The sequence below is a fragment of the Cryptomeria japonica genome, chromosome 7 (assembly GCF_030272615.1).
Source record: "Cryptomeria japonica chromosome 7, Sugi_1.0, whole genome shotgun sequence".
NCBI lineage: Eukaryota > Viridiplantae > Streptophyta > Pinopsida > Cupressales > Cupressaceae > Cryptomeria > Cryptomeria japonica.
The window spans coordinates 554284691-554306068 of record NC_081411.1 but is presented as its reverse complement, the minus strand read 5'-3'; the positions used below and the strand labels follow the sequence as shown (position 1 = coordinate 554306068).

The window sequence follows — 21378 nt, the reverse complement described above, 5'->3', positions numbered from 1 at the left end:
TTATGCTATTTTTAGACATCAAATCCCAGCCAAATATGGAAATTTTTATAGATTACGAATCGGGACGAAATTCCCCATCCGATGAACCTGACTCCTAAAATTTAGGAAGATCCCTAAAAAATAGGGATATGGAGAAAAGCCGGGAAAGTTCCTTCGACGACACGAGATGACAAGTCGGAGTGGAATTGAGCAAATCCCGAGAAAAATCCTGCAATCTCCCTCCAAAATTGGAAAGTATGGAATCAACGAGTTGGCAGGAGGAATCTTCCAAGTATGACGCATGACTGGGAGCATTTAAGGAAGGTTCTAAATTTGAACTCACACGCATGGGAAACTGCCTTGCATGTCGTAGTGATTAAGGAAAGTATAACACGCCATAAATGCAGTTACTAATTTGATGCCTCTTGAGAATTCTGTATAAGTTGGAAAAAACATTTCATTTTTCACGTGCGAGATTCAGGAAAGGAAGAGTGAAGAAGTGCAAAGTTTTTTATACTTAGTCTCTATTTCATCATTTTGAAGTATTCCCAAGATGGCGGAACCTAGCAGGACAGCTACTATCTCCAGGCAGGCAATGATCAAAGCAGAGACGAAGGGTTTTCTTCCCCATTCTCGGTTGAATTCAAGATGGGAAGAGATCAGTGATACCAACTTCGGCACGTTCAACTGGGCTGCATTCAAGATAAGAATGTTCGGAACTGCAGGACGCAATCCATCTCCGATAGCTGTCAAGATTGTGAGAAGTGGAATAGTTGCAGCAGCTGGCTTTCCTCTTGCCATTCAATGCCCAGATCTAGTCTTGGAATGTGTAGCACGTTACAATCTGGAGCGGAAGATGATCTCAACGCCAGACGGCAAGTTACTGGCAACATTGACTCCAAAGGCGATTGGTGAAGCCTTCGGAATCCCTTCACATTACTCCATGACATACAGGACCAGCAGCAGAGCCCAAGCAGTCTATAAAGCAGGCCCCACCAGGTGTGCTGATTTGATCAACAAGCAATGGTTGCTGAAACCTAGAGTACACGTTTCCAAGATGCCCAAAACTCTCACAATCTTCGAGTTCAAGCAGGAATATGTGGACATGATAAAAATGCTGAGCAGAGTAATGGGATGCTCACACACGGTGAACTTCAAGCCTTGGATGTTCTTCTACATTGGTGAGATCATGAATTCTAATACATTGATTGACTGGGCTAGATTGATCAACCACTACTTGCACGAACAATTGAAGAACCTGTAGGAGAAAAGGTCTCTGTCCTTTTTCATGAGTTCCTACCTATTCTATATGCTGGCACGAAGGGGTGGATTCGATGGGTTGCCAGCAAGAGGAATCATGGGCTGCGGGCCAGCTCAGCTAAAGGTGCATGAATGTTATCCTCAGCTACATCTCCACAACGTGAATTCTTACAAGTTGGCGAATGACACCTTCACCATGTACCTGACACGACTTATGCAAAATAAGTTGCACATGAGGTTGTCTCCGCAAGCAAGTGCTTTGGTCCAGAAGTATGGCGCTGCGTTCCTGCAGTTCCCCAAGTTCACCTACATCAGGACACATGGTTTCTCCTTCCAATCTTACAAATTGCCTAGATATCCGTCAGATAAGCTTATATTGCTCGAGCTCATGAGGCAATTGACTGCCTACGATCAGCTGCAGAAGAAGAAGAAGAAGCAATCTATTGAATTTCTAGTTGTCTTGGGGGATTTCATCGAGATATGCCCAGGATTGGAGGCCGCTGAAAGTGCAGCAAGCGAGTTAGCATTCTACCGACTACCATTTTACACTTCCAGGGCCCAATATGATCCTTATAGCTAGATCAGGAAGGTTGCCGGTGTCAAATTCATACATAGATTTCACTTGGAGGATTACTGGGCCGGTGTCGAGGATGACTTTGAGGTCCGGAGAAGAATGCACTCCAGATTGCCCCTCAACACCATCAGAATAAGTGAGATCCATCAGGTGCCAGACCAGGTGATGGAAGACTCAGATTTGATGCAACTCGAATTCGAGAGGATAAAAGATCAACTGTTGCCAGATTGGTCGGAGCCTGAGGTAGATGATTTGAACATTTTGGCTAGGCCAGTGCTAAAATTCACTAAGCACTGGATTGATAGGCAGACAAGAAAGTTGGTTGAAAACCATGTCCCTCTGACATACCAGCTGATGGGAAATCTAGACTCTCACAGCAAGGCAACTGAAGACTCTTCACAGGGTCAGGCAGGAAGAGAGGCCCGGATAGACAAAGGAAAAAGTGCCCCAAAGAGGCCAAGGATAACAAAGACGAAGGCTGCCCAACAGGAAATCCCGCGCGAGGATCAGCAGGAAGCCCAGCAGGAGGAGCCTCCACAAAAGAGAATGTGGACAGGAAGGGAACATTCACCAGTCAGCTCCGCGAGCGTACAAGAAGTAGAAATGTTCCCACATCCCGTAGGCCCACTTCCAGGAAACGTTCCAGCACCTGATATACTCAGCATCAATGCTTCACAGGGCCGTCATTAGCCAAGAAGTCAGAGGCAAGAGGTTTCCCCGCACCTGGAAGAAGTTCGCCAGGATAATTTCATAGAGACTATCCTTGGTGAAATGGAAGAGGAATCTCAAGAACGGGAGCATGCAGAGGATTACAGCCATTCCATCCCCGCGCTGAATTGGTTGGTAGGCAGATTGGGAAATGAAGCAGGAGGGGAGCCCAATCCTGCTCAGGAATTAGAAGAATTATTAAAGAGGATGGATCAGCCACCGGAAAGAAAGTCCCCCCAGAAGTTTTCCAAGGTAGTCAGGGAAGAATCCGGAGCCCAGACCTTGCACATTGCTGAACCTATGGTGGATAAGGATAGGAGTGAGATTAGGCAGGAAGATTACGTCATCAGACAGGTGGATCTTGGCCATGCTTCCACTGGTCAAGTAATGGGAGTTTTCGACGATTCTTCCTTTGCCATGAAGGAGAAATTGCTGAAGACAAAAGCAAAGTGTAAGCGGCTGAAGGAGGAAAACGGACTTCTATGCGAGTATGTCAGGAGTTTCAAGAAACCCCTCAAGGAAGCAGGTCCTTCATCCACTCCCCCTCCCTTCCTTCCCAAGGAAGTAATTGATGATGCGGAACTTACAAAGGCAATGGCACAGAATTCCGGAGAATGGGTAGAGGATGTTTATGCTGAGGTAGGGAAATTTGTAGAAGATCTAGCTCAGCTCCATTCGAGGTTCGTGGCCCTCCTAAGTAGGTTGGAAACGGCGGAAGGACTATGGGAAGATGTTGATGTCTACCAAGACTTAACCATTTCCCGATTCAGGGCTCTGATGAGGACTCCAAGGCAAACACTGGTAGACGGGAAAGTAATCCAGGAGAATGAAGCCTACGACTTTCCCCGATGGTTTTACGCCATCTGTTCAGGGAAGAACACCCTTGATAAATTCAGCATTGATTCCGTCACCTTGAAGGAATCTATCAGAGGGATACAAGAAGAAATCCTCAGTGCCATGGAAGCTTTATTTTCAAGGAGACTCAGTGACGGGGGAATAACAGTGAATTCCTTGAAATCCCAGTTACATGATTTTTTCTTCTTCGGTTCGTTTCCCAAGGAACATTTTGCAAATGTTTCTTCATTCTCCGGTATGATGAAGAAAACACAGGAGGCCATGGTAGATTGGGAAGGTTTCTTTTCCAGAAGCGAAGAGGAGATTGCCTTGATGGAATTCAACATCGAGAATGTGCCAAGTGTCTCCATCGGAGAATTGGAAGTCGTCGTCGGTAGGTTCATTACTTACGCCATTAATGAGCGAGATAATGGTCGTCCGTTTTTTGACGAAAGTCTTTTGACTGAACCATGATGGCGTATTTATGGCTGAAGAGAACATTGACTAGGCGTGAGACCGGTCAACGCATGCCACCACAGGATAAGGGAATCTTCTTGCATGTCATCCTCTTATAATGGTTTTATGACGGATTCTTCTTGCATGCCGCCGTCGCTTGGAGAGTGATGGGCATTTATGACGACGTTAGTTATATTCCGGGCATGATCATCATCATGGGCACTATTTTAGGCCCTTTTAAATTTATTGTAAGTGGGCATAATGGGTTATTTAATGCAGATTCCCACCTTGTTGCATCATGTGTGGAGAATCTTTTGGGCAAACCCTAATTAGGGTTTTGCATGTAATCTGGGCTTGAGGCCTATATAAGGGGGTGACCCCTCATTTGTAAGGAAGAGAGACTATCGTCAGAGATTGTTGCTAAGAGTTTTTGAAGCAAACACTTAATACATTGTTCAATTGTTGGTGTGTTCTTGTGTTGTTTTGGAACTTGCATGGTCTCGTTCTCTTCATAGATTAGATTTGTTTTCATGCAATTAAATGAACTGGATTTGATAGGATCGCTTGCTGCCAAATCCGTGCTCATACTTTTGGTGTGCAGCTGATTGTTGCACACCATGCTCATGTTCAACTTCGATTGTTAGAAGAGATTGTTCTATCTGATGGTCTCTTTTAACGATTTGAAAATCCCTGAAGATTGCACCGCCTTCGTGTAAGTTGTGCTTTGCTGGCGAAGCAAAGCGCGGTTGGATTTTGCACAAGTTTGTCTCGTCTCCTTGTTCCTAGGATTAGATTACCCTTTAGTTTAGTTCCCCTCTACCCTATTCCTATTTACTTTTTGCATATTTCATAATCCGAAAATCTAAAACTTAGAACTTCATTGCAAATCATCCGTGTGAACAAAGTCTTGAGCTTACATAAATTTCTCCGACATACGTATGGCCCCTTGGATTACCAGCAATCACATCCGCCAACTGAGTCACACCCGTAGCATAAAGGAACCTTGGAGTCGATTTGTTTGATCTTCCTACAATATCAGCATGCAATCGTACTTTGATCAAGAGAGAGTGAAGTGACCGTTGGGCAACTTTATTCTGTGTTGGACGCCGCCATAAAAAACACGTCAACAGGTCTATACAGACTTGTGGATATGGGCGATTCTTTGGAGTATGCCTTGGCAGCTAAATCATCTTCCATCACTAATCTTTGGCATCAACGATACAGGCATCTGAACGTCTTCTATCTCTCTCAGTTAGCTTGGGAGGGACTTGTAGCTGGTTTACCTGAGATCTAAGCCCAAAACCATGGAGTTTGTGGAGCTTGTCAGGCTGGGAAGCAATGCCGGACACTGTTCTCAGATGGTGACTCATGGCGAGCCTCTAAGGTACTGATGTATGTGGGACAATGAATACACGTACTGTTATTGGTTCCAGGCATTTCTTGCTTTTTGCAGATGATTTCAGTCGTAAAATGTGGGTGTACTTTCCTATACAGAAATCAGATGTGTTTACTGTATTTCAGAAGTTTAAGGCCTTAGTATAGAAAGAGTTTGGCTGTCCTATAGTCACTCTTAGGTCCGATAATGGGGGGGAGTTTTGTTCTACCTCTTTCTCCAACTTCTGTGATACTCATGGCCATAGTTGGATTGCTCGTGACTCGGCTCGGCTCGCCAAGCCCTTGGGAAAAAAACTCGGGACAAACTCGGCAACTTAAAAACACGCTTAATTTTAATAAAAAATGCATTTTTTTGCAAAATTTAATGAGAAGATGCATCCAATGAGTTAATAAATGATAACACAAAAGAAACAAGCTGATTCTAGATATATTTAAATGCAAAGTGTCTACAAAATCGCATCCTCATGAGGAATGCTGATGGCTAGAAGCAAAATAGTAAATAGTTTTTGTAAAACCAAAAGTAAATACATCATTACAAATTACAATTACAACATCCTCTTCCCAGCTCTAGCAAAAACTAGGGGAGAGGTAAAACTAGAGGGTCTAGTCCTAGAAGTCTGCAGTGGGCGCGACTGTGCCTCCTCGCTCGGTATGGCTGGCTCATCCTCCATCCTGGATGAAGCTATGTCTCCACCTACTTGTGGCACTGGCAATGACTCCTCATCCTCATCCTCTTCCTCAATGTCATCCAGCGTGAAACCAAATCCACCCCCCTCCTCCTCCATAGCTTGCCTCTCCAAATCAGTGTTGTCATCCTCGGAAAACAATGGAGGTTGCTCCTGTGATTTCCAATCACTGTAAGGATCTATATCATCCAAGTCAAGTGGACCACCTGCTACTTCCTCTACCTTCCTTACGTGCAATCGAAGATTATATTTCACAAAGACAAGGTCATTGAGGCGTTTTTGAGCTAACTTGCTCCTCTTCTTCGTGTTGATGGCTTCAAACAAGCTCTAATTGTGCTCATAACTGGATGAACTACAAGGTCGACATAAGATTTTGAGGGCAAATTTTTTGAGATTTGGGGTATTTCCACCCCAACTTTGCCACCAAGCATCTGCAAATTAAAATTAGGTTGAGAGTAGCACCCCTCGCTGGGGTCTGAGGGTGAGAAAAAGAGGGGTAGAGAGATAGGTCTAGATCTTGGGGGAGAGAGGAGAGAGTGAGATGGAGTGTGGTAGAGGAAGTGTGATAGGGAGATAGATAGGTCTAAAATTCGAGGTAGATAAAGTGAGTGAGATAGAGAGAGCGAGAGAATGTTGATAGGAGCATAATGATTACTGAAATTTAACTAAGTCTGAAAAATTAAAGGATCTTCCAAAACCTAGAATTTTGCATTATAACTCCTAGAGATCTGAAACCACTCTCAAACATCCTGCCAATATATACATGAAATATAACTTAAAGTATAAGAAAGGAAAAAGACATATTGAAATGCCACTTATACTTAAATGTTATATTTCATGTGTATATTCTGATGAAGATAATGAAACTGACCTGAAAAAACAAAAATTGATAATTTTTTGACATGTTTGGGCCTCTTTTTTAGTCTAGTCGAGTTTTTAAAAGAAACTTGGTGAGTTTTTGTTGCGAGTTAAAGTGGTAAAAACTCGGCGAGTTTTTGAAACTTGCCGAGTACTCTGTGAGTGTTCCATCTATGCTCATGGCATCAAACACCAATTAACCACACCATACACCCCTCAACAGACCAGTGTTGTTGAGTGGCGCAACCGCACAATCACTGAGATGGCTTGATCAATGTTAGAACACAGGAGTGTTCCCAAGAAATATTGGATAGAAGCAGTAAACACCGTAGTCTATCTCCTTAATCGGTTGTAATGTCCCCATTCGGGATTTGCCTTTATTTAGTTCTGAGACAGCAATTTAAATTTAGTGTGAGAGTTGAAATACATTTATGAATACAATTTTATCAATTATGAGGACATTTCATTTTAATATTTGATTTAAAATTCTAAGAATTAGTTCGAGAGATAAGACTTATCTTGATAACTTTTTATGATCTGTATAATTAAGTAAAAATGCCTCAATGTTATACACTGCTGCTGCTTAGATGAATCTTCAGATTAAAGTCATAATAATATAGATTCTTCACGTCTTAGGCTATAATTCTCCGTTTCATGTATCTTCTATTTCTCAGAGACATGCTCTTTAGAGTAGATACTCTTTAAAGAGAAATGTCTCTCTATTAATTGTTTGTGATTTCTAATAATAATTATAATCTTAACACTTCATAACAATTACCATTCCCTTAACCATAGATTGCACTTGTACTTGGATCATGAATCACTGCTTGTAACAGAATAGCCCCAGCCTTGTTGATCAGAATTCGCTGCTTGTTAGGTTCACATAGTTCGGTCATCTTATTTGCTTATATCATTGAAGTTGGTTCCTTTAATGGGATTGCTTCCTTTGAAAGTGTTTTACCACCGTCTCAGATTGCCTAATTGATTTCATCACTGATACCCTTCAATTCTATTTATCACTTCCACATATTGAATCGCTGCTCCTTAAAGAAGTCGATAGTATTATTAAGGAAGTCACTTCTAACAATACCAACTTCTATCATCGAATAAGGAACCACCTCTATTATTTAAACCAATCGATTGCATATTTCAAAGTTGCAAGCTTCAATCCTTTTAATATCTTCCGAAAGGTCAAACACTTATCATTTTGATTTGTAAGAAGCATTCAATTTGATCTGGTAAATTGGTAGTCCTATAAGACTCCCAGGAATTATAATTAATACAGTAATCTGCAATATGAATATTGTTGTCTCTGATATGATTGTATAAGTTTGCCACTGTGGTTCTCTGCTTGGTAATCTCCGTCCATCCCTCCGTATGTATCCCCCGAATTGAATGATAGAACTGCCTTCTTATATCTTGTACTTGGGATGAGGAGTCACGTGTAAATGACTTGTCTCATGCCTCGTCTAATCACATCATTCCGTAATACTTCCAGTCGCTGTATGGACAATAGTCAACACACCCATTCATAATTACTAATCACTAATAGGATATTAATCATAGGCTTCTTGGGAAATAACCATTGTCCCTTTCATTTAACGTGACCGCTTCTCCCAGTCTTTAAACAATCCTTGGTTTGATTGCTGTTATTATAATCATATAGTCTTTATCTTCTAATTGCTTAATCAGGTCACTGACTCAATTAGTCGATTAGTCCATCTTCTACCTTAAATCGATATTCATAGGCTAGTAACTCATAATTGCTGTTGACTAAATGCTATACCTTGTCGACCCTTTAATCATCGACAATGGGTCTCCCTTATCTGAATCGTTTTGCTGTTCACTGTCGCTCCATACCATTCCTATTACTCATCCATGTTTGCCTTAGTTTTAAGTAAACCACAATTCTTCCACAGTGATCAATGGTTTGCCGGCACCTACAATATTTATTCACGATAATTGGTGACTTACGATAATCTCCATTCAAAGTATCGATCACTTCATTAATTAAATCTTTTCCATCTCCGTAAGCAGATCGGTCCATATAATAGTTCTGCTCTTTGCTATAACTGTGGCACTTTTCATTGCATCACGTTGTATTCGCTGTCAAATATCAGATATACACTGTGCAGTTCTTGGGTTTTAATATTGTCGCTGTGTATAAACTGGCCAATACATATTACCTTCGGCCATATTGCAAGTCGTGGTGTCCTCTAACAGATTCCAAAGGGCACTTTATTAATGTTACCACTGCTCTGCAAATCATTGATTGTATATTGTTTGCGTGCAGACCATATAAACTTGGATGCTTGCAAGTCTTCATATTTTATAACTTGGGTCTTAGATCATCCACGATCCTTTATTCATATTATTTATAAAGATAATACAAGGAGCTTCTCAACATCAATAGTATTTGATGAGTTTTAGTTTGGGGACATCACATCGGTCTCCCACATGGGCTATTAAAGGGAAGACTCCTGAGGAAGCCTGGACTAGTCGCAAAATAAGGATCAGTCATTTGAAAATCTTTGGCTCTTTAGCATATGTTTGGATTCCAGATGCCAAGTGCTCCAAGTTGGATTCCAAGAGTCAAAAACTCATGTTCACAAGGTACAGTGACAATCACAAGGCTTACCAGCTGATTGATGTAGACACTGATCGTCTCATCTTCAGTCACAATGTTGTCTTTGATGAAGAATGAGGACCTTTTCAACCATCCTCGCTTGTGCAAAATTCTGAGGATCAGCATTTGAAGGCTACTGATTTGGGAGGTCATCTTCCATTATGTCCACCTGATGGGAGGGACGATGCAGAATCTGAATTTGATGATGCTCAACCTAATTTTCCTTCGGATGATGTTGATCTTCCATCTGTTGAACCTGTTCTAGATCTAGTTCCATTTATTCCTCCTATTTCTAATGTTGGTTCTTCTACTCTCCGGCCTAAATGGTGGGCTAAGACCATAAGTGATCTTCATCCTAATGAGCTCATCGAGGGTAGATCTTCTAGAAACAAGAGCAAGCAGCAATCTACAATCAACTATGTTCTCATGGCCAACATTCACAGTATTTTTGAGCCTCAAACATATTCTAAGGCTAAAGGAATTCCTGAGTGGGACCAAGCTATCTAGACTGAATACCATAGTCTTCTGAAGAATAACACCTGGGTCCTTTCTGCTCTTCCTCTAGGTAAGAAACCCATTAGCTGCAAATGTGTGTATAAAGTTAAGTACAAAGCTGACGGAACCCTTGACAAGTACAAAGCTCGTCTTTTTGCTAGGGGGTTCTCACAGAAGGAAGGCATTGACTATGAAGAGACTTCTGCTCCTACAACCAAGATGAGTACCATACGGTTCGTCCTTCCCTTTGCAGCTCAGTTTGGTTGGAAAGTCAATCAGATGGATGTCAAGAGTGCATTCCTCAATGGTGAGTTGCAGGAAGAAGTCTATATGACGCAACCTTTAGGATTTAAGGTTGCTAGAAAAGAAAACCAGGTGTGTAGACTGGTGAAAGCACTCTATGGCCTAAAACAGGCTCCTCGGGCTTGATACATTAAAATCGACAAGTACCTCAGTGATCATGGCTTTCAGAGGAGTCCATTTGATCCTAATCTGTATGTCAAAAACACTAGTGGTGATATTCTTCTTCTTGTTGTCTAGTTGATGACCTTATTATCACTGGTAGTTCGGCACTTGATCGACGAGATCAAACAAAATTTGTGCCAGTCCTTTGACATGGTAGACTTGAGGCTTCTACACTACTGCTTAGGTGTTGAAGTTTGGCAAACTGAATGTAGTATCTTCATATCTCAGTCAAAGTATGCTTGAAGTCTGCTGGACAAGTTTTAGATGCAAGATTGTAAACCTGCATCCACACCTATGGAAAAGGGCTGGAGCTGATATCCAAATCAGATTCACTTGTGGTGATTGAGTCAGCATTTAGGCAACTGGTGGGCAATCTCATCTACCTTACTGCCACTAGGCCTAATCTCAGTTTTGCAGTGAGCTACATTTCACGCTTCATGACAACCCCCAAGGTTGATCATTGGGTAGCAGTGAAGCATGTGCTGCATTATGTGAAGGGCACTTTTGATTTTGGCCATCTCTATAGTAGAAGTCAAATAAAAATTTGCCTGCACTTGGTCAAACCTACCAAATCTCTAGTTCATGGACACAGAGGTGGTTTAACTTAGAGAGCATTTAGGTCACATAGGAAGCAATGTTTAGGTAAGATTCTATGGTGATTCAAATAGGAATCATAGTAATACCCGTTGATAGGAGAAATGAAGGAAATACTATTTTACAGCCAACTACAATTGTAGATAACAGACAGTTTCTATATCATGAAAGCATATATGCATAAAGAAGCAATATAGGCTAGGTGATGTGGTCTTACAAAAGCATTAAATGGACATGCTAAGACACCAAATCAGACTAATATACCTCTCACCAAACGGGCAAGCAAAGCTGATTTAGAGAGAGAAAACCTAAAAACTTTGCAACTGTAGCTAGCTTCCTTCCTATCTGCACAAGGAATAAAGACTAAGTCTTGAAAGAGGTAAAAATGGTCATGGGAAAAAAGATTTTGTGCATGCAAGATGAGTATTACGTAAATTCATCATATGCAAATTGTGGGGTAAGATCCAAACAAGGCACACAAACTGCATGTTAGAGTGCCTTAGAGAAGTATGGATTACAAAATGTTTTTAATTAACCTTCGAACAGATTTAGAAATTGTAGTTTTAAAGATCTGTGCCAAAATAACAGAAAACACCTATGCACACATCAGGAGTGATCAAAATTTCTTAAAGAGAGGTCATACTAAAATTTGAGTGAATAATGGCATCACTCCCACCTAGACAGAGAGATTCTATAATGTGTTTCACGCATCATGTGATCACATCCATTGGCCTTTGCTTCAATCCTTTCTCACGTCTGTCACGGCAGCTACATCAAAGACCATTGTCTCCCTTACCACCAATATCTCTTCATTTTCTCTTTCTTTTCCAGATAGAAGTTTTAGCCAAGGATAAACCTTAGAAAAGATCACATAATCCACCCCACTAGAAGGCCAGAAAGGCCATATTAAAAGGCCAATGCGAAGAATAATCTACATTGCTCAACCTGGATCTTCTGCCACAGGGTATGAGGTCCAAGTTTGACATGCATGGGAATGAGAAATTGCCCCTCTTCATGCATACAGCCCTTCTCTTGGCTTGCAGGAGTGAATTTCAAGATAAAACAATGCAAGCGCCAACTTCATGTAAGTTTGGAGCTAATTAAAGGTATATATATATTAAAATGTTGCTTTTAAATAAAATAGTATAAATTCTTTTAACAATATTATATTTTTAATTTAAATGAACAATAACATTATAAAAGAAATAAATCTTTTTTTTTTTATTAAATTAATTTCCTTAAAAAAACATAATGCATAATATGTAAGTATTAATCTAATTTTTACAATTAAATCATCATAATACGTAATCAACGATATTCATATCACTATGTTAATTTTTGCAACATCATTTAAACCAATATTAAGACGTAACACACTATTAGCCTAGTTAGAAATCAAATTATATGCAAAATGCAAGATGAATGCATCTACATAGTGTGTGCAAGATTCCATCATTCTAACCATTGCCAAATGGCTAGTTTATCTCTACCTCAACCATGTTCTCATCTTCAACCTGTTCCCTACAGTCACTCAATTGTTTGATCAGCACGTTAGTACACAAATCCATAATCATAATTGAGTCATTTGCAATAAGCAATTCTTCATCATTTAATCTAAATTCATGCATTCCTTGAAATATCATCTAAGTAGCAATTATGCTCACACATTTATCAATGAAACAAGCAACATAAAGCAATTGTTCAACAATCCCAATCAGTTTGATTGTATTATTACTGTCTAGTTTTTGCAAACAAAAATCGAGATGTGACACCATGACACTGCAGGTAACTTCTCAGCTCAATTCTGCTTATGACCACATAATTTATGAACGACAGATTTAATCTTATTAACAGGTTCCACATGCTGATTGGTTCTTGAGTTATGCTAAGCAAATTTGTTATGTTTTATTCTCCAATCTGCTAACACTTTGTTCAAACACTTGATTTATTAAGTGTGATCCAAATCAGGTAATTATATGCTAGTAAATAATTTTAATTTTTTTAGCTGAATGATCAGATACTTGTTTGCTTTTCCAACACATTCAGTTAAATACTGTCACAATTAGTAAATATCTACACTGTCCTTTACTCGATGGATACTCAAATGGACCGATAACTGCAAGGCCCCATATTTAAAAACTTCAAATAATTCTTGTAGCCTAATGGATTGGAAGGGTTGAAGATTGCATTTTATGTGGCTTTGTATATTTCCTTGAAATTATTAATCTTGAAAATGTGTAGAGGTTCCTGACAATTACAGGGTAATATGATAAATTTGCTGCTTTTTTGCCCATCATATTTCTTTGTGGCAGGAATAAATTTTAGTTTGTTATCTCTTTTCCTTTGTCTCAGACTTGGAATATTTTAAGAAAGTTTGTGATTTTCTTTCTTAATTTGTTTCCTTCCATGTTAGATTTGATGTATTCTATTGCCTGATTCAATATGCAGTTTATTAGATAACCTCTGTAGTGTATTTGCAAGGAGCCATAGAAGGCCTTCAATATTAGCACTGTTGATTGTTTTTCTATTTTGGATGCAGTTGGGCCATGAGTTCTTTGACACTAAAGCCGAAGGGCTCTGAACAAGCTCTAGTGTCTTCTTCCAATTCAGTTGTAGCTCCAGCAGACCATTCTACCTTATCTTCTAATATGTCAGGTATTCTTCATACTTTTCCATGTTTGCTGCATGGTGCCATGGTGTACAATTTTTCTTTCTTTCTTAAGCGGTTGTTATAACAATTACATAATTTTCTGGTTGGTATTCTTGCCAAGGTTCTAAAGAGCATTTTCAAAAAATTGGCAATATGATTGTATTTATGTATGTATGTATGTTCAAACATCAAAATATGATTATTACAATCCATACAATGTAACTTTCCCATACATAAATCCTTAATTGCCATATAAAATCATAATAAATAAAAATTAAAAGTTTATAAAGAAAAATTATTAGTTCTTATAGCTTTTATATTTGACTTTCAATATTAATAATGTTTTTAAAGTGGAAGATTTAATCGTAGGTATGAATGCGATTGTTAATTTTAAGATTCCAAGATGTATTCAATTAATAAAATAAATAATTGAATACAAAATAAAAGATTATAAAAAAAAAATAGTTTTTTAGATTTTATCTTTGACTATCAATATTAATAATGTTTTTTAATTAGAAGATTTAATACTTGACATAAATCTTTGAACAATAGTTTATATAAATTAATAATAATATAGAAACAGACATGGGAAATAAATCGTCAAAATCGTGATTATCCCTTTTTTCTCCATATAAAATACATTTTTGAAAAATAAATCATTGTCTGTCACATTTTTATTGTGTTTCAACGATTTATATCGATTTTTTGGTTTAATTGTGAGCAAAATAAATGTCAGATTTCATGCACCCAGGACAAACCCAGCTCACACTGGGCCCTGGATCGGACCCGGCTCCAATTCCAGGCCTCGGGGGAAGAACCCAGTATCACAGCCAGAAACCTTACTTTCATTTGTCTCATTCTCAACCACGAGGAATCATATTGCCAATTTTTTGATAATGCTCTTTAGAACCTTGGCAAGAATAACGACCAGAAAATTATGTAAATGTTATAACAACCACTTAACACTAGTTAATTATTGACACCATATTATATAATAAAGTTATAATCGAAGTTACAAGGGTTTATGTTGTCATTTTTGGTCTTCATTTTTCTGCAAAAATTCATCGCCCTGATTGGATGGAAAAGCAGCCTCGGGGAATGATCACTTCCTACAGCATTCTTCTTGGTTTCTTTCGATTTCAGAAAATGGAAATCACTGAGGGGAAGATGCTACATGTAACAATGCCATTTGTACAAGTCGCTCGCAATTAATGGAGGAACAAGTTTGTAGCAGGACTTGCGGTCAATTTTAGGGCAAGGCCCTATGCAGCTGCTTAGCTTATTTTTGCTAGCAGTCACTGCTCAATTTTTTTAGGAGTAATTTGTGGAGCTGGTGGCCCCGTGCAGCTGCTTATTTTTAAGCAATCATTTTAATTTTTCTGCTAACAGTATTTATATTAATTTTTCACATAAAATTTGGAAGGAAAATTTTGTGGTAAATAAAAGGGGGAAAATTTGGTGGCAAATAAAAGAGAGATAAATTTATGAAGACACCTGACATTTTTCCAATAAGCAGTTGCTAGTTATTTTCCTATGTTACGCCGAGTTTCCGGGACGGGGATGGCAGGGGACGGCGGGACGAGTTTCCAGGACGGCAAATTTTTTTGCCAATTTTGGGGACGGCGAGGGGACGGCAAAAGGGGACGGCTATATAAAATATAGGGAAAATTTTAAATATATAGTGAAATTTTAAATGTTCATATGAAAAATAGATAAAGCATGTATATATTATTATATACATTATATTCATATGAAAACATGGATAAAGCAAGTATATGTACATTATAGAACCTTAACATACCACATTTGTGTTCAGAATTCATTGTCAATACTCAATATGCATTCATAATTGAAAAAACGTTGTCAATATGCCAACACTTGTTTGCATGTAGTTCATTGTTTATTTCTGGTTGAAGGATATTTTGATAGTCTTCCATTTCTATTATGACCTACAACCACTTCTTTATGCACTACAAAGTTTTGGATGTTTGTGAAATTCTATACCACACTGTTATTCATATTTCTGAGTGCTTTTGGCTATGATTCAGACCTGTTTACCTTTCATAATTGTGAAAAGTCCAATATTGCAGACCTACAACCACTTTTTTACGCACTACCACATTCTAAGTGTTTGTGAAATTTATTACCAGGCTGCTGCCCATTATTTCCAAGTGCTTTTGGAAGTGATCCAGACATGTTTACCCATCATATTAATGAAAATCCAATTTTATAGACCTATAATAAAATAAAAAAATGTTCTTTTGAGCATTTGAGTCTTTTTTTGTTTTTTAAATGTGCTGGGAAAAGGGGGACGGCTGGCCGTCCTTGGGATGGTTAGGGGACGTCCCCTTTGAGAGTCACTGCCATCCCCAAGTTTCCGGGACGTTTCCCACAAATTTTGCAATTTTGGGGATGGTGGGGGGACGTCCCCTAGCCGTCCCCAAGTCCCCAAAACATCCCTGGTACGGGGACGGGGGATTTTAACCCGGGGATGTGTCCCCGGGTTACGTAGTTATTTTCAGCCCCCACTTTTCTTTCACTGCCCATTTTCATTTCCTAAACAATAGAAAAAATAGGGAAAGATTCTATATTATCATTTTTTCACAATTTTAATTTTTCATGGGAACACTATAACTGCTTAAATTTAAGCAGAAAATACACTTAAGTAGCAGCATGGGAACAGGAGGTTATTTATTCTTTCCATGAAATTTGATGACGGACAAAAAATAGAGTGCTTATATAAAATTTAAAAAAATGCAAGAAATTAAAATAAAGAACCTTAAAAGAATAGTGGCAGGGAGTGTGAACTTGACTGTGAATCAAGGTCTGGAACAAATAGAACCCAGATTCGAAGGATTTTCTGAGTGAACCTGTAGGGCCTTACTTGACTGAAAATGACTCAATGAATTATATATTGGCCGAGGGGCTGAAGAATGAGAGTGCCCAAATCGATCCAATGTTAGTCAATCCCAATCTCAAGTAATGTTATTTTGTCAAAATGACAAAATCTAAATCTGTACTGTAGAAATGAGGTCCAGACTGAAAAACAAGTGTTCTATTGAAAACTGACCTAATCAATTACCTTGTGAATAAATTGCAGTTTTTGAAAAAACACAATTTAATCGACAATTTTTTTCCTTTAAAACCATGCCTATGATTGGGAAGAAACTCTTGATCTGATTCAGATTGGATCACGGGCATACTCAAGCAGTGATTAATTGGTAACCTTTACAACTTTTTTTTGAGACTTATTCTACTATACACAAAACATGCGAGGACTGCTCAATTGAATAGATTGGCAAATACTTTTGCAGGGTGTTTTTAATAATATAACAAATATGATAACAGAATGATCAATAACAATACAATATTCTGAATTTTGATAATGGCTTCTCAAAATGACCATTATTTGTAATTTCCTGAATTTACTAAATATTGTGGTAACAACTTACAAGTTACAAGTAATCTATTGGCCATATATGGGAGTAACATTTAAAATTGGGACAATCAGGGGTTGATTTTAACCATAGGCTCTACTTTTTCATAATCTGGAAGCTTAGAAATGAGTTTGTGACATTTTGTGGTTCTTACATGATTTTACAGGGGGGATTTTATAAAATACATATTTTTATTGACTATACTGCCTAATAGATAAGGCACTGAATTGAAATTAGATTTCATCTAAGGGTCGTCATATATTGTCAAATGATTTAGGAATCAAGTTGCCGCTAGAAAAGTTTGATTATGTACTTCAAGATATAAAAGAGCCCTCTTCAACTATTTTAGTCTTTGTGTATTATTATTAATAAATTATAAAGTGTGCTAATTATAAAAGTGTGCACAGTTTTTTTTTCAATCATGTAAGGTTTTAAGTAGAAAAGGTAGAAAATGTGAAAAATAAAAAAATTAGAAGCGAGGGTAGAAGGATTAGAGATATGAATTTTTCTGAATACTTGAAAGAATTGTTCAAGTTTCCAAGTTGTCAAGCTGTATTTGGAAAATTTTAGTAATAAGTGTTGTGGAGATTTGGTTGTGAGAGGATTATTATTATAATTATATACTGATGTTTTTGGTTGAACATATATTTTGTCCATTTCAATCAAATCTTGGGCTCTGCTTGGGAACCCTATAAATTTCAGGGATGTAAACTGATTTGTGAAGAACTGTAATCTTTTAAAATCATTTATCACTTATATTTACCCTGAAGTATCCAATTACGTTATATTCTTCATCTATCCACTGATATTTTATCTGCTTATAATACATGAGATTTTCTGTCTGCAGCTTCAAATGTTTCAGATACTCAAGGAACACATCTTCCATCTCTAGCCAATCATGTTGATCATCCTACTCCATCATCTCCGACTTCCACAGATGGGTGGGGAGATATCGATGAAAATGGAAGGCAAGAAGAGGAGAGTGACAAGGATGGATGGGATGATATAGAAGTTGTGGAGGAGAAAAAACCAGCAGCTGCTCTTGCAAATATACATGCTGCACAGCAACGGCCTGTGGTAAACACTAGATTGCAAGGTAAAATAGCTAAATACTATGTTTAAGGCTGTGGCATAACTTAAATGCAACTATTTTTCCTCTGATAATTTTCATTTATCATGTTCTGCAGGTGGAAACAGTTTGCCTTCAAAACAAGTGAGCAGACCAGTAAAAGATGTGAACAAGGTAAGTGATGATGAAGATCCCTGGGCTGCAATTGCTGCACCTCCACCCACAACCAAGGTCAAATCTCTTGCTGCAACGTCAGCAGGCTCCCGCAATGATGAAGATGATCCTTGGGCTGCAATTGCTGCACCTCCACCATCTACCACAGTAAGGCCTCTCTCTACAAGTACTACGTCACGTTCAAGGCCAGTTTCTGAGGCTGGAAATAGAGCCAATTCAACAAATCTTCATTCCTCAGGATCTGGTAGAGGGCGTGGCAGTAAGGCTACACCCATGAAATTGGGTGCACAGCGGTTAAATCGCAATACTGATCTGTAACCATAGAGATCTTAGTTTTGTACTCATCTCATGATTTCTTTTAGTAATTTTCAGAAAAATGTATAACATTCTTTACAAACATTAGAAATGAAGTTATTGATCTGCTTGTAAGTCCAACAAAACTGTGGTTATTGGCTTCCATGATGTGTGTTCTTCTTGTAGTTGTATCTCTACCTATGTAGTAGGTTGGTGATTCTTGTTTTTTCGAGTGTATAGTAGCAGTGATTTTTGCTCTGAGCAAGAAATGCCTGGGCATGCCTCAATGTAGTTATGTTGTACTTTTATCATCAAATTTAGTTCTATTGCTTTGGAAGTTTGTAAATGAAAACATCTATGAAATTTTTGTGCTGAGAAGATTAAACATCATCTTGATGTAAGCATTTATGCATGCTAATAAGATACAGAATTCCTTGCATATGATGTTTAGGGGCACACCAATTCACAACGAATATACATTTTTTCCTTGTTTCCTGACGTGACAAGATGTCTCTTAACATTTGGCGAACTCTGATTGTCATGGCCTCTGTTTAACTGTTGCATGATAACCGAGACAAGTTTAGGAAGTTAAATCGCTATAATTAGAAGTTTGAGAATAAAAGAAATATTTGTGAGAATTAGCTCTTCCTTGGCTTTCAATATAATTATGATTTATAAAAAATAAAGTAGATATTCATTAAAAAAAATTTATGTAGTGTGTGATGTAATGGAATCTTTATTGCTTTGTTGGTAATAGGTATACTGTATTTAAATTTTGTAATGTGTTTTATATTGTTTGAATTGACTCTTTGTGAACAAAATCATTTAATACAAATATAAGAACCCCACGTGTAACTACAACGAGAAGGGTTTGTTGCTCCCAATTTTACTAAGGCACAGTTTGTTTCTCTAACTTAAAAGATGCTCTAATAAATTGCTTCTTTGAAAGTAATGAAATTTAAAGCACATAAGAGTGTTGATTGTATAACTTATATAATTAGTCTATCTAATATATAATGTTACAAACAATTTTATCTTATCATGCAAAATTAAGAGTTTTGAAGTTATGATAAACAAAATGGAATTAGAAAAGCCAGATTTTAAAACACCAGTAATTTTATATGTTATTATGCTTAAAAATTAATGAAATGATTAAACTAATTTTGTATAAAAGTTGCTTGTAAGTTAATGATCAAAACTAATATTACATATATAATATTTTATAATTGTATGATAATCAATATAAATATGTTTTATAATTGTATGATAATCAATATAAATTTAGAGCAGTTAGATTTTTTAATTAAAAATTATAAGTGGAAATGAAGTAAATATTAACAAACTTATCTTCTTATTTCCTTAAGATTAGAAAATAATTGTGTATGATGTTTATTTTGTTTTGATTTTTTTGATACTTGTATTGATTTTTTTGATTTTTGTTTTACAATGTTTTATGAATTATTTTAGTAGATGGATTATTTTGTGAATTATATAAATTTGATTAGAGTATAATTTGTATATTGTTTTAGAGAAAATTGTGATTATTGTTTTATATTTTTTCATAGATTATATATGATGTTTGATTATCATGTTATGTGATGTTACATGTACATCAACTTTGTATTTTGTGTATGATGGTCTAATTCTATTTTGGTCTTGATATCTGTCTTGAGTGTAGAAGACTTATATAGACATATAACCAATGAAAGGTATGTGGAGTGTCATTGATATCGTTTATTATCACATAAATTTTGACACCTCTTTTGTATGTTGATTGGTTTGCTTAGATTCTATGGCCTTTGTGAGCATGTTTTCTTGCATCTCCATATTTGATTTATGATATATGAGTTTTGGGTAATCTTCATATTTGGAGGATATGAGAATATGAGTTTCTATTTAAGTGAAAGATGCTTAAAGCACTTTGAAATTGTTTTGGCCTTTTTGGTTATTATTTATTTTATTGGATTTTTAAGTTGGTCTTTTCAGTTTTGGGTGAGTTAAATCTTTTTTTATGGTTTCTTTTTTATGTAAAGGGAACCCATTATACTACTTCATTACTATATTTTGGAGAATAGAAAAGTAAAAGGAAAAATTTGAGAGGAACTCTTTTAAGAATTAACGTTTAAAGAATCTTGGGAAATTATTTCCTTTGTGGGTTCTGGTGTATAAGTTATGGGTATAAAATTATTTCCTTTGTGGGTTCTGGTGTATAAGTTATGGGTATAGTTCTTACGGAAGGATATTTTTCCTACCATTATATGAATGGATTCATGGAGTTTGTGAAAGTATTCTTGGTCTTTTAATGTTTGAACTTATTTTTTGTTGGTTTGGAGATCACATGGTATTGTAGATTTTGTAGATTCTAGATTTTAAGAGATATTATAATTTTTCATATTTAGTCAAATTTCAATAATCAGTGGGCTTCTATCATCATTCTCTTGCTATCTCTCTATCTTGCACTCTTTGTCTCCCCCAAGTTCTAGACTTATATGTTTTCCTATCTCTCTCTTTCTCCTCCCTCTCCACCTCTCTCTATCTCACTCTCTCCTCTCTCCACAAGCTCTAAATCTTATAATTTATAATACTTAGTCAAATTTCAATAATCACTAAGCTCCTATTATCATTCTCTCTCTATCTCTATTTCACTCTCTTTGTCTCCTTCGATCTCTAGATCTATCTTTATTTCTATCTCTCCCTCCCCTTTCTCCCCCATCTCTCTATCTCACTCTCTCCTCTCTCCCCAAGCTTTAAACCTTTATCTCTCACCAATTTCCCCTCTTCTTTACCTACCTCACAAACATTATATCCCCCCCCCTCTCTCTCT

The 21378-nt window shown here is 37.4% G+C and overlaps 1 protein-coding gene across 1 annotated transcript in view; it reads left to right on the top strand.

Moving 5' to 3' along the window:
- LOC131031096 (uncharacterized) overlaps positions 1-18998 on the top strand; it is a 217836-nt gene extending 198838 nt beyond the window's left edge. The window contains exons 19-21 of the mRNA XM_057962124.2: positions 13470-13585; positions 17865-18113; positions 18205-18998. Of these exons, the coding sequence (XP_057818107.2) occupies positions 13470-13585; positions 17865-18113; positions 18205-18578 (739 nt within the window). The 3' untranslated portion in view covers positions 18579-18998. The remainder of the gene's footprint in view (positions 1-13469; positions 13586-17864; positions 18114-18204) is intronic.
- Positions 18999-21378: the final 2380 nt, after the last annotated feature.